Source organism: Plutella xylostella, chromosome Z, assembly GCF_932276165.1.
Source record: "Plutella xylostella chromosome Z, ilPluXylo3.1, whole genome shotgun sequence".
NCBI classification, from domain to species: Eukaryota; Metazoa; Arthropoda; class Insecta; order Lepidoptera; family Plutellidae; genus Plutella; species Plutella xylostella.
The window spans coordinates 11,975,696-11,989,684 of record NC_064012.1 but is presented as its reverse complement, the minus strand read 5'-3'; the positions used below and the strand labels follow the sequence as shown (position 1 = coordinate 11,989,684).

The window sequence follows — 13,989 nt, the reverse complement described above, 5'->3', positions numbered from 1 at the left end:
TATAGCCAAACCAGGAATATAAAAACCCTGTATTAAGAGCGCCACATTCGCGTTGAGGACTGCAACACTAAGTATAGTCATACCAATGTGAATTGGCCAAGCTCAAATTTATAATTGTAATTTTTTATGATTTATTTTGAAAAGAGTGTCAGTACTCCGTGAGAGGATATATCCTATGGGTTCTTTGGAACTTAAGTAAGTAACATGTGTACCAACAGTCTCACGGTGAAGGAAAACATCGTGAGGAAACCCACATTTAGATTACAGTTGTGTAGGTATTTACATTGTAGGTACTCATTAACAGCAATTTGAAAATAAATAAATTGACCTAAAGGCATATTTGCTGAAATGGTTTTATTTTAAGCATTCAAAAGACAAGAGTTAGTAGCTTAATATTTTCCATCCTTCGATTTATTCGATATAAACTACATATTACATATACTTAGCCTCGTACAAGTTTGCATGCATGAACTAGGTAAGTAATAAGAAAGTTAAACCCATTGCCTGAATAAAATAAGTGTAGGGATAATCATTCGAATCTATCTATCTATCTATCTATCTATTTATCAACCGATTCATATGATATGTTATGGTCAGATTGTGCCAATGGTTGAATTTCAGATGTTTCGGATTTGCTGTCGCTTGATGAGTCGCTTTAACTGCCATCAACATGAATACTTAATCCATTTTAAAAAAAATGTTTCAATTATTGATCCTCTGCTTCTGTAATTTTCTTCTATTTTGTCTTTCTATACCTTAAAAACAGTAGTTGATAAAAACTAAAGCAGTAGCTTACAAATTTGCCAAATTCATTTGCTCTTATTATACTAAATACCTACCAGTCATTTTGACAATAGTATCAGTTATGTTATCAAGAGAAATAAAGTCCAATCCCACGGACTTTTTCTCCGACAAATACTTGTGTATGCGGTAAATTAGTTTCCTTTCATGGCTATGGATAGATTTCGGCATTTAGAAACACAAAAATCTCACAAAAGCTTAATAAACCCTACGCATTGACAGCATCACAGTTTGACAGCAATAGACAAATGACATATAGAATTAATGATACCAGTGCAAGAAAAAAGTTCTATTGCTTTTCCGCAATATGGCGAGGGTTTTTATATTCCTGGTTTGGCTATACAGCTACTTATGCAGCTGACTGTACATAATAGTAAAAATGTGACATTTATTAATGAGTGGCATTTATAATGAATGACCCACATCTCCAAATAGGGGAGGGACAATTTTTTAACAATAATTGAATGAGGTACATCATTGTGAATTAGTACCGTTCAAATCGAATGAATAAGTTTCGATATTTCGTTATTCGAATTCATCTGACCTTCACATTATATATACACAGTGTCGAATCTTCAAAATAAAAACAATAGCCTGTTCCAAAGAACCAATTCCAAAAATCCGTAATGTATCATGTATATTTGATGAACAAACAAGTTTAAGCATTTTTTTTGTAAAAGTTGCGGCGCTACTTAAGTATTGCATCGGGAATCTTTCAAAAATATTAACTGTGGTTTTTGTAAATATTTACAAATAATCTTCGTTCTTATTGTGTGAATTTCATCAATTAGTTTTTGTAAATATTCCGGTATTACATAATTGTGAATCAGTACCGTTCAAATCGAATGAATAAGTTTCGATATTTCGTTTTTCGAATTCACCTGACCTTCACATTATATAAATACTATGTCGAATCTTCAAAATCAAAAAATCCGTGCTAATATATTTGATGAACAAAATAAGTTTGAGCATTTTTTTGTTAAAGTTGCGGCGCTACTTAAGTATTGCATCGGGAATCTTTCAAAAATATTAACTGTGGTTTTTGTAAATATTTACAAATAATCTTCGTTCTTATTCCAGCATTTCATAGTGTTAGATTTTACTGATGTGCTGGGTTGCTGAATAGCGTTAAGCCTTATGGCATTAATATCTAGACTACTATGTCCATTGTGTCTTAAATTACCTACCTGTCCTTTAAAGGCTAGGTCTGGTTCAAGTGAACTATTACTCAATACCGGTTCTTTAAACCTATCACAATTAATTTTTGTGTTTTCAAGCACCCGAAGTACCTGAACCAGGTTAGAAACCGACTAAAAGTGTTCCCTGCAGATGGCCTGTTGAAAATACGGCTGAACATTTTTCTGTAAGATTGCGAGTTTCTGGTGTTCATGTAGTTTAGTGGGTTAAACATATTTTGCATGATTGTTACGTATATGAGAACGCTTTCACTTTTAGCCTGAGTTCGGTTTTTTATTTCATCCAGTAGTTCCTCCTGGTAAAATGGTTTTTGGAATGTTTCCAACAAAAGGTCTACTAATTCATCCCATGATGACACGATGTCCCGATTAGCTCGATACCAAATAAGGGTTTCATCGTCGAAAAAATCTATTGCGTATCGGTATAAATCATTGCCTCTGTGGTCTAGTGGTAGAAGCTTCGCTTCATGACCCAGAGGTCCCGGGTTCGATTCCCGGGTGGGACCATCAATTTGTGTTTCTAAATTGTGGTTCTAAGTTTGGTTAGGACATAGAAGGCTGATCACCTGATGTCCGAAACAGTGAAAAACGATCCATGCTGTCATGTAAAGCATGGATGGGCATGTAAAGCAGTCGGTCCTGCGCCTAGCTCTCTCCAGTCGTGTCGGTCAATCCGTCCCATTGGGCTATGAGAGTGATGGAACAGAGAGTGCTCCTGTGTACTGCGCACACACTTGGGCACTATAATCTACTCCTGCGTAGATGGCTGATCTCAATTGAGATTGGCCGCCGTGGTCGAAATTCGGCTAGGAGGACATTATTAAATCATTATTATCTGCATTTCGCGCATCTTTTAGTTCCTCATATTAATAGCTATTTTAGCAACTAGTAACGCCATCTGTTAGTCACTCGTGCGCAACAACATGATTCATCACAAAGCATTGGTCATGGTTCTACCTTTTTTGGCCTAAGATTTATTTGCCTAATCTTATATTGCATAGTAACGTTTGGTCAAGGTCTCGTTTCGCCGAAAATCGTATGGCATAAATCTCTTTTAGTAAAAAGTTATTTCGCATAATCTTGTTTAGCCTAATAATGGTATGGCCAAATCTTGAATAGCCTAATAATGATATGGCATAGGTTATACAAAGTAATAATATTCGTTTGGCTTTAACTTTGATGGAGCGTCTCCCTACATAGCGCAAACTGGTGCCTTGTATTGTGGCCTAATGTGGGAAACGCTCCGCTCCTCTTAATACAAATACAAATACAAATATCTTTATTGATAGCCAAAACATTGAATCAGTGTTATAATATCCCTAACCCCTACACTAGGATTCCCTGTGTCGTAGGGATTAGTCTCTTTCGTCTTATGCTATACAATAAAAAAAAAAAAAAAAAAAAATTATAAGTTGAGAATGAAGGTTAGTAGTAACACAGTATTTATAAATTTTTTGCGACAAGACAATTTTTTCTATTAATCCTCATTTAGTTAAGGTAACATTAGTCAAACAAAAAGAAGCAGACAAAAAATAATATAAAAATATTAGTACCACCGAGTAACAACAATTTGTGGCTTTAGGTATTTAGCGGTAGAAGTAGCTCACTATCTTTGTAGTCCTGTAACATAAGCCACGCAGTAGCTTTTTGTTTACATATATGTCTTGTAGTTTTTAAGAGGGATAAGGTTTGGTTAACCCTAGTGTATAAGAAGGGACCCATGTAACCGAAACGTCTTTTGCCAAACTCAGTCTTTGTAGTTGCAACTTTCCATTTTTCGTGTCTTAGGGGGCGTGATCTCTCCACAAGATTTACAGGGGCAATTTTATGAAATCTCAGAGTTGTGGCTAGAATAAAAAGTTGTCGTACTGTTAAAACTTTCGTTTCTCTATAAAGTTTAGAAGTTGAGTAACGTACCGGCTTTTTGTATGCTACTTTTAATATTGCACGCTGAGCACGCTCAGCCTTGATTAGGAGACTTTTGCAAGCTACACCCCAACAAAAGATGCCGTAAGATACAATAGCTTGACACAGTGCGTAATAAACAACCTTAATAATCGACTCATTAGCTACTGAACGCAGGCGTTTGAAGACGAATATTAGCTTTCTAAGGCGATTCTTTACTGCATCTACATGATTGACCCATTTAAGGTGTTTATCTATATGAACGCCGAGGTATTTTATGGAGTTTACCTGCTGGAAAGGGATACAATCACAATTTTGTCTAATTTTTCAAGTGTGAGCATAGACAGGAATCACAGCAGAGGGAGCAGACCGATGACTAATACTAAAGTTTACTACCTTCGTCTTATCGGCATTGAGTGTGAGGAGATTGTGGGATAGCCAGTCACCAACCAAACTAATACCATAGCTGGCAGCAGCATAGGCAGCATCCCATGTTTTAGCCGAGAAAACCAGAGCGGTGTTATCAGCAAAAGCAAATACGTTTGCCTGCGGGATGTCCAAAAGGCAGAGGTTATTGATGTAAAGTAAAAATAAGGTTGGTCCTAGAACGCTGCCTTGAGGGACCCCAAACTTAATGGTTTTGAATTTACTGGTATGGTTCTGAAGGATAACTCTCTGCTGGCGGTCAGTAAGGTAAGAATGAAACCAGTCTAGAGCCACACCACGTATACCAATAATCTCTAGTTTTTTCAGCAAGATCACCCTAGACACCGTGTCGAAGGCTTTCGCGAGATCTAGGAAGATACCCACACATTTTTTGCCGTTATCCAGTTCTGACACTATATGATCAACTAAACTGGTTACCGCATCCTCTGTAGATCTATTATTGCGAAAACCAAATTGCCGATCAGAGAGGATGTTCTCCTTATGTATATAGTTGAGCAGACGTTTGTTAACTATTTTTTCAAGTATCTTTGATATTGAAGATAATAGGGAGATTGGACGGTAATTGGCTGATATTAATACGTCGCCATCCTTATGAATTGGACAGACGTTGGCCCTTTTCATGCAGGCAGGAACAATACCTGATTGTAAACTCAAATTGCATATAAAAGTTATAGGGCTTAGCAGTGCTCTATATGAGTGTTTTAGAACAGAGTTAGTGATTCCATCCCATCCTGGAGCAGAACCAGATTTAAGAGACACGATTATTTTGTGGACTTCTATCTCATCTGTAGGCGTAAAGAAGAACGAGTCTTTAGGTGGTCCGGAGCTCGAAGTTACTGAGAGAGCATTCGCCAAGTCTACCTCAGTTTTATTAAGCCGCTGTAATGTTTTCTCAGCTAGCGTACCACCAACGTTAGTAAAGTACTGATTGACTTCGTTAAGGGAATCCGCAGGGTTAGGTTTGTTAGTTAGCAGTTTTAGGCTTTTGGAGTCTTTCTTAGTAATATTGCATACTTTTTTTAAAGCAGACCACATTTTTTTACTATTGCCGGATGATTTTTCAATGAGATTGGATTCGTAGTTATTTTTTAAATTTTGTATAAGGTTATTGCAAAAGTTTCTGTAAGCTTTGTATTTTGCTTGCATGATTAAGTTACCTCTGTTAACTTTCTTCCTAGCCTCTGCATGTAGTAAATCACGTTTTCGTATGCATTTTAGCATTCCATCATTGATCCAGGGTTTTTTTATTGACATAGAATTTCTTACAGAAACAGTTTTAGTGTGATGTTTTATGGCATTACTCACTACGTCTACAAAATAATTAGCAGCAGAATCGGCATCAGTCAACTCATAGATGGAAGTCCAATCTTTTTTCTCTAAATCGGAAGCCAAGGTGACGTAGTCTATTGTAGTATTAACTATCGGAGGCTTTACTTTGACCGGCTGGTGGTCATGATTTCGTTCAATTCCAAATAACACCGTGTCATGGTCCGTAATATCAGTTTGACACAGCTTCTTCGCTGCGCTCCGCTTTGCTTTTGACGATAATGTGCTCGCTTTGCTCGTCGTCGCACCTATCTTTAGGTTTCGATCCCATGGGGTTTAATGGCGTTTGTAATCATTATAATGGACATTCACTTTCAATATTTTGACCATTCAATATCGTGATTTTCGGGATATAGGAGAAAAATACCACAATTTGTACATTGACAACATACTTATTATATTAATATTATTTATTAAGATAATATTAAGAGAAACAAGATTATACCAATACCAACAATTTGAGCAAATAGTTGTTTTAAGTTTGTGCCAAAAGAGTTTTAGACGAAACGAGTCTTGCCACGTAAGTCATGGTGATTCTACCAAAAAAGTTTAGACCTTACGAGTTATGCGAAACGAGTTTAGGGCAATAAAGATTAGGCGAGATGAGGGGAACCCATTGGTCATGAACACGCGACTGCCTTGCACGAAGTAAGCTAAACGGGTCAGTCTCACTATTCCCATTGAGCTTTCCCATTGATGGTAATAGTGATACTACTTGTATCACTATCCCCATTGCGTTTATATAACCGCTACTATTCGCGACCAATAAAACGCCCGATATTATGACCTCTTTATTTGTTTTGATATCTATACAGGCAATTAGTAATAATAAGTCACAATGACAATAATGATTTTCAATGACGTTTCCATTTCTCATATGTAAATCATTTTACAAATAAAGTTATAAGGTATCTATCTATCTATCATATGAGAATCTTACATGATATATTCATCTTTGATCACACAAATTAACAAAATGGATATTGAGATAATCGAAAGAGGAAAAGGGAAAATTTTGTTATATGAGGGTTATGAATACGTAAAGCATTCTCAATATAAGAATGGAAATTATACAGGGTGTTAACTTAATTGCGTTGGAGCGGGAAAGGGTAGATACAGCTGATGATACTGAACACGATAAGACATTAAAAAACGTATTTTATTTGCTTTAAGCTGACCAACATAAAACAGTTTTATTTAGTACATTTTAAAATTTCATAGTCACCCTATTCAGGTTTAGGTACGTTTGACAGAATGACCATGAACTTGAAAGCCAAGATCAAGGCCAAACAATTCAAAGCCAAGGTCAATAAAAAAGTATGCGTGCATCAGCACCACACTCGTGGAGCTACATCGTCAAGGTACCTACCGAGATTTTGGGTACTAAAAGTACCCAATCCATTGCAGACATTTCATTTTACTCCATAAGTATCACTTTATTGATACAAAATTATCTTTTATGAATACAGAACATTTTCATTTTATGCTTCATAACATAGGTCACACGTATTCACAGCACAGCACAACATAAAACGAAATGAGGAACAAGGCTTGGTAATCAAAAGATAGTATTGTAGGTACCTTTTCCCTTTTAGGTAATACCTACTTAATTGTAAAAAATGATTGTAAACAAGTAAACAACAATGACTGACTGACAGACTAGATCCACAGAGAAGGTAATGACTATCATAAATACTCGATGGTTATGATACGCGAGATTGTTATTATTCTACTGGTATTTAAAGTGAGGCCATACTTATTATAAGGATTCCCGTACTATTCGTCATCAAAGACGTCTCAATCGCAAGTACACAACACAAATCGAGATGAGCGAGTGTAAGTAAACCAATTCGTCATTGAAGTAGACCCTGTTATCATCCTGTTATGCATTGTGGTCTTTTAACTTTAGCTGCATACAGACCGGCCAAACGAACGCCAACGAACGGGTTTTGTTGACCTTCGTTGCTCAATCTGCCCCTGTATTATGTATGATAAATGTCCATCGGTGGGCGTTCGTTGGGCCGATCTGTACGCATCTTTAGGTAATAAAAGAAAAATAAAATGTGGTGAGTATCAAGGGTGAATACTAAACGCTTACCTTATTCTGAGTAAAAAGGTTTAATTATTGTTCTGAGCTCCTAGAAAGTCATAAATTATATTCTGTACGATCTATCAAACTTTATGACAATCAGCTTTTTAATTGTTGATTAGTATGTCATTAATCACCATGAATAATTTCAATTTTATTTAATAATTGTTATTACCTACTGTGTAATTAATTACAATCATAGTTACATCAAATAAATTATGAAAAGTGAAGTTGATAACAAATTTACAGTGTGTGTTCTTTTGCAATCGAATGTCTTATTGGTTATGTGTTTGTGTAGGGTGACCATGTTTTTGATTAAGGTAAAACTTTCCACTTTACTTTAGACTTTAAACATAAATATTCGAGATTCTGATGTTTTTTTTCTTAGAAACGTGCTTGGTTAGACTAATACTAACCCCCATTTCCCGCTCAAACGCATTCTAGTTAACACCCTGTATATGGCGTTGTAATAAACGCCATAAAACTAAATGCAAGGGATCCTTGACAGTGACTCCTGTAAGTACGCAATAAATCAATCATCATTATCATCAACTATCAGTGTATCACACTCACCCACTGCGAGTTGGTACTTCACGAGCTTTTGAGTTACATACCTACATGGTCCACCTAAAACCATTTGTTGAAAAGTTGTTGATTGGCTAAACTATACCTAATAAACTGTCATAAGTACTTATGTAATTGATCATCATTTTATTTTACAGAAAACGAAATATTGAGAATCGGTGGTTGCATATGCTCAAAACAGCGGCCAACCGAACTGCGTAAAATGTTAATGCAAATACCATCACAAAAGTTTGAAGAATTTTGGTTCGCCATTGTAAATACAATAATTAGATATACATAAATAATAACTAAAACCCCAAATAAAATTTTACATTGCGTAGATTTGTTTTTTTCTTCTGTAGGATAATATATTATTGTACACCCGACGTCTAAAAAAAACCGCTCCAAATGGGAATAATGAGACATTTTGTAGGAGAACATAAGTCTCACTATTACCATTCGGCGTTTCGTAATTCAATGGGAATAGTGAGACTGATTTGAAAAAGAATGCTGTCTCAGTATTACCACTGCAATGGGTAATGGGAATAATGAGATCTACCCAGCTAAACTCGTCGTAGTCCCTCAAGTTGCCGATTGTCTTCCAACGTTTATGCGCCTTTAGCTTTTCTTTTATTATTTTTAATAGTGCCGGGCTATATCACACAGGAAATTTATTTTTTGAGAAATGCGCTTTTGTCGGTATATATTTTTTAATACAATGTCCAATTATCTCATAGAATTTATTTACCCCTTCCTCTGTTTCACATTCACATGACAGTTGCGCTAACCAATCAATATTAGTTAGGTAGGTACTCATTGATAGAACTATAGTCTCCTTTCCTATAATTATACTTTAGAATAGGGGTTTCCTTTAAGTATGAGATAGAAATAACCTGCAGTTCGATGGTGAACAACGGGTGTGCCTTGTCTTCTGTAACGGGAGGTGAAGAAGTGATGACGAATGGCAGATTTAAGATAACTAGATCCAAAGTATTACCAGCATGATTAACAACACTATTATACTGTGTTCTGTATGTCTACAGAGCCTCGCTTAAAGCATACAGGACCATTAGCATTCCACCGCAGACAAGGAAGGTTAAAATCACCGAGTAACAGAATTATCATGTGGGCTTGAATCAAATATAGCGCGGGCCACGTTTTTAAAGTTGTCTACATCGAAAGGGATTGAGCGAGTCTCTGGTGGCACGTAGATAAGCGCTAATTGCAAGTCTGCCGAGGAACCGAGCGCGCGCGCCGGCACCGTCACCGTCAGCATCTCCGTGGGAGCGGCTGCAGGCGATGGGGCGGGCGCGGTGGGCGCGGGCGGCGGGCGCAGCGCCGCGCACAGGGAGCTGCGCACGAGCAGCATCACGCCGCCGCCGGTTGTCTTGTCGCTGAGACTGAGGTTGCGATCCAGGCGGAACACATCGTAACTACTACAGCTTACTTCTGCGTCGAAAATTCCATCGTGCAGCCATGATTCCGTTATTGCTATTATATCATAGTCATGACTAATAATATTATTTCGGAATTGAATACATTTTGTCCTCAGACCACGCACATTCTGATAAAAGATACTTAAATTACGATTATTATTAGCCATTTATAACGATTCTAATGTGTTAATAACTTATATTATCTAAGGTTAATTACGCAAGGGAATAATGGCACATCCACAATGCAGAATAGAATTCTACGTTTATACTTGTATGTGTACTATATTCTTATTATAATAAGGCCTAATATAAAATGAATTGCCGACATACAAAATAATTCAATTACGAAAAACATGACAATAGGCTCGGGTGTCGACATCCCAAATACTAACTTTGGTCGGATGTTATTGAAAAAGTGGCTGTGAAATAAGTTATACCTAGTAGGTAGGATCATACTCAAGTACAGTATTGTGCAAATTAATATGAACACGAGCGAAAATTTGAAATAAATACATTTATTAGTTCTAAATTTAAAAAAACAGAGATATATTAATACAATTTAAGTTATTTTAATAGAAAATGTGTCCTCCCTGGCTTTTATAACTTCTTCAACACGTTTTGGCATAGAATCGACATGATTTTAACAGTTTTCTGATATTTACTGGTCTAAAAAACTTGTATGGATTACAGCCTCAATCATTTTAGTTTTTCTTGTGCAATCGGTTTTCCGAAGTCTAACTTTCACGATGGTCCACTTATTTTCAATAGGATTAAGTGCCGGTGAGTTCTCTGGCCATAAAAAGGCATGATATCTTGTTGTTCTTGAAATATTTAAGCATAATCTTGGACACGAGGCATCGAGCCGAATTTTGTTGAAAATTTATTGACCGTTATCATAAAATTTTCTTAGTTCAACTTCTAATCTCCGTTCTAGCAAGTCACTGTATTTTAGCGAGTACATCATCCCTTCGATGGGCACAAGTCATCCGGTACCTATATAAGAAAAACAGTCCCAAACTAAGAAAAGTTGATGCTAATGGTCAATAAGATTTTCAACAAAATTCGGCTCCATTCCACGTGTCCAAGATTATGCTTAAATATTTCAAGGACAACAAGATATCATGACTTTGGATGGCCAGAGAACTCACCGGCACTTAATCCTATTGAAAATAAGTGGGCCATCGTGAAAGTTAGACTTCGGAAAACGGATTGCACAAGAAAAACTAAAATGATTGAGGCTGTAATCCATACAAGTTTTTTAGACCAGTAAATATCACAAAACTGTTAAAATCATGTCGATTCTATGCCAAAACGTGTTGAAGAAGTTATAAAAGCCAGGGAGGACACATTTTCTATTAAAATAACTTAAATTGTATTAATATATCTCTGTTTTTTATTTTAGAACTAAAAGATGTATTTTTTTCAAATTTTCACTCGTGTTCACATTAATTTGCACAATACTGTAAATATGATGTTTTGTACGCTTCAACCTAGTAGGTAGGATCATACTCAAGTAAATATGATGTTTTGTACGCTTCAATTTACGAAGTGTAACAGAGTGATAGGTAAACATAAGTTGTAGTGTGGTAATTGGTAATCCGTAACTATTAATATAAGAGGGTAAAGTAAAAATATTCACAGTAGCACAGACAGTAAACATGCGGAACATTACAGCCCGTACTCCAGATATATGTGCGTGCTTCGACGTAAAAATATCAACTGATCGTGTAACATATTGTAAATTCATTTTCGAAAGAGTGACATATCCAAGAGCCAAAAGCCATCCCTAAAAAAAAAGTGAGATACTTATGAGAGTATAGTACAATGCTACAATGCCACATGAGCCTACTTTATTTTCAAGTAAACATAGTAAGAATACATTTAATTCGTTAGTGATAATATTATATTGAATACTACTTAATGAATGAAGCAATAAATAAGTTAAAAATATATATGTGCAGTGCATGTTTATGTTGTTATACCCTATATGATTATCAAGTTTATCTTGCAGCGATGTTGTGCGAATCACAAATTTGGTTGTCATTATAGACTTAAGAAGAAAAGTAGAAGTGTATGCATAAAATACAAAATAAATACCTGACAAAGTATTCTTGCCAAGTTTGTTAGAAGAAAGTGAAATGCAATCGATATTGACAGTGAAATATAAAAAGAATGTCAATAATAGTCCTGAAATGTTTATATGAATCGTATGCGGTATCTGTAAGTATATTGCCACTGCAAATACGGTATTAAATTATCTCCGCGGGATGAAATATGGCAAATAAATTACTGCTATCAATGCGATATATGCCAAAACCTTTCTCCAACAATTAAATATAACTACCTAATGTATTAAATCCATAAAAAATCCATTAAATCCATAAAAATGTGTTAGTAACAATGTGTCCTTAGTCTATGTTAGTAAAGAATTAAAATAAAATAGAAAAACAATGTCAATGAATATTAATTAACAAATAAATTAACATGCAAATTACAAACTACTTAACCTGTTGTTGCTGTCCTATGGTACCCCAGTGGTACAGAGGGCCTTCACAAGCGTGCGCCACGCCGTTCTGTCCTCAGCAAAGGACTATTATTTTTGTTGATTGGAGGTTGCTGAGGACTACTTAACCTAATCAAAAAGAAATCCTCTTATCGTACCTGGCTCAAAGGTTCCCATAATGCTGGCTGCATTGCCTCGCTGTATAGCCAGAGAGATTCTTTGAGCCAGATACGATCCCGAGCGTCGGTCTTGGCCTCGCTCTCTGAGGCGTCGGCTGAGGCTCGTCAAAAACTGTTTTGCCTCAAAACCCCACACTCCCGTTGTTTCGACGGCAAAAGGCACAAATATATAATTTTTGGAAAGCATGCTATATTTGGCATGCTTAGCGGTCGCAGCACTTTCAGCAGCAGACCCAGCGATGCGAAGCGATTTTGTGAAATTAGTTTAATCTTTTTAGATCTTCTTCGACCTGGATTGTGATCGGGGGAGATGTTTTGTTCTTGAGTACTCGTATAATTCCGTTTTTTGCCCAGACGAATTGGTACTGCTTTTTACTGGCTGCTTCCTTACATTTTTTTAATAGTAACTTGTTATACGGTGTTAAGTGGTCGTTAATGTAGATCGGCTTAGGTTGCCCCTGGATACCAATGTCTTTTGTACAAAGTCTCGCTTTGCGTGAGTTGGAGACTATTACATCCTTCAAGAGACGAGATTTCAGCTTCGCGATTATCACTCTGTGACGACCTTGCACAGCTACTTTGGGCGTCACTCTATGAGCATGTACAATGTCATCGGTATTAAACTCAACACCAAGTTTCTTTACCATATCCATAATTATATTTGGTAGGTCTTGATCTGGTTGTTCCGGGATACCAATTATCTCTAAATTAAGCATACGGTCCCTCTGATTATTCTCATTTATGTCTGCCAACAGTTTTTTATTCTGGAGCTGTAACTCTTGCAGTTCGGCTTCTAAAGTATTCAGCCTCTTAAAATCATGCGAGATACTATCAGTTTTTTGGACGAATCCGTCATGTTGGTCACTGATGAATTGTACTGAGTTTTTAATGTTGATATTTCTGATTTCAGCTCTTCATGACGGGTTCCTAACTTCTGAATCGAACATTTCATTTCTGAATATTCTTTACGTACGCTATTGTAAATACTGTGCAGAAACGAACATTATACGTTTATATGTGGAGTTCGCGTTTAATTGGACATCCCAAGTAGTCAGGAACCCACACTCTCAATAGGCCAATTATATCATCAATATTTCTTTGGGACTTACCCCCTCGCCTCCTGGTTGTCTTGCGTTTGTCCAGACAGTCAAATAATAAACTCTTCGCTTCCTCTATTACTGATTCCTCGAAAGACGAAGTACACAGACGCACTAGACTTTCCTCGTCCATCACATCAACTTTGTTTTGCACAAACGCTAACACCTCGTTTATAACTATTTTGCAACTAGTGCACTTTACAACTTTAGTAGTCATTGTCCCGTTAGGTTCAATAAACTCGCAGCGATAAGACGACCTTCCGCAAGGTCGCACGGTCGGCCGGAGACTGTATTAGTATATTGTATAGGCAACGATATTACCATCTGCAGACTTCAACTTCGTCAAGTGGCTTCTCCCAAGTTGCTGAACGAAGACTTTTGACCCCCGATTTTGCTCCATTGCTGCTTCTATGGGGCGTGTGTTGGAGCGACGGAGATCTCTTCGT

General features: G+C 36.6%; 1 protein-coding gene across 1 annotated transcript; it reads right to left on the bottom strand.

Annotated features, from left to right (window-relative positions):
* Nucleotides 1-12,706: 12,706 nt before the first annotated feature.
* LOC119694884 lies at nt 12,707-13,760 on the bottom strand. Its single transcript, XM_048632914.1, has 2 exons — nt 13,556-13,760; nt 12,707-13,323 (listed from the first exon to the last, which is right to left on the bottom strand). The coding sequence occupies exons 1-2, from the start codon at nt 13,758-13,760 to the stop codon at nt 12,707-12,709; spliced, it is 822 nt and encodes a 273-aa protein (XP_048488871.1).
* Between the last annotated feature and the right edge of the window lie 229 nt (nt 13,761-13,989).

Excerpts from the sequence above, each read along its gene's own strand:
- LOC119694884 (XM_048632914.1), bottom strand. The coding sequence starts at position 13,760 with ATGACTACTAAAGTTGTAAAGTGCACTAGTTGCAAAATAGTTATAAAC. Across the intron at positions 13,324-13,555 it reads GACAACCAGGAGGCGAGGGG|TACAATTCATCAGTGACCAA; the intron begins GTAAGTCCCAAA and ends TTAAAAACTCAG.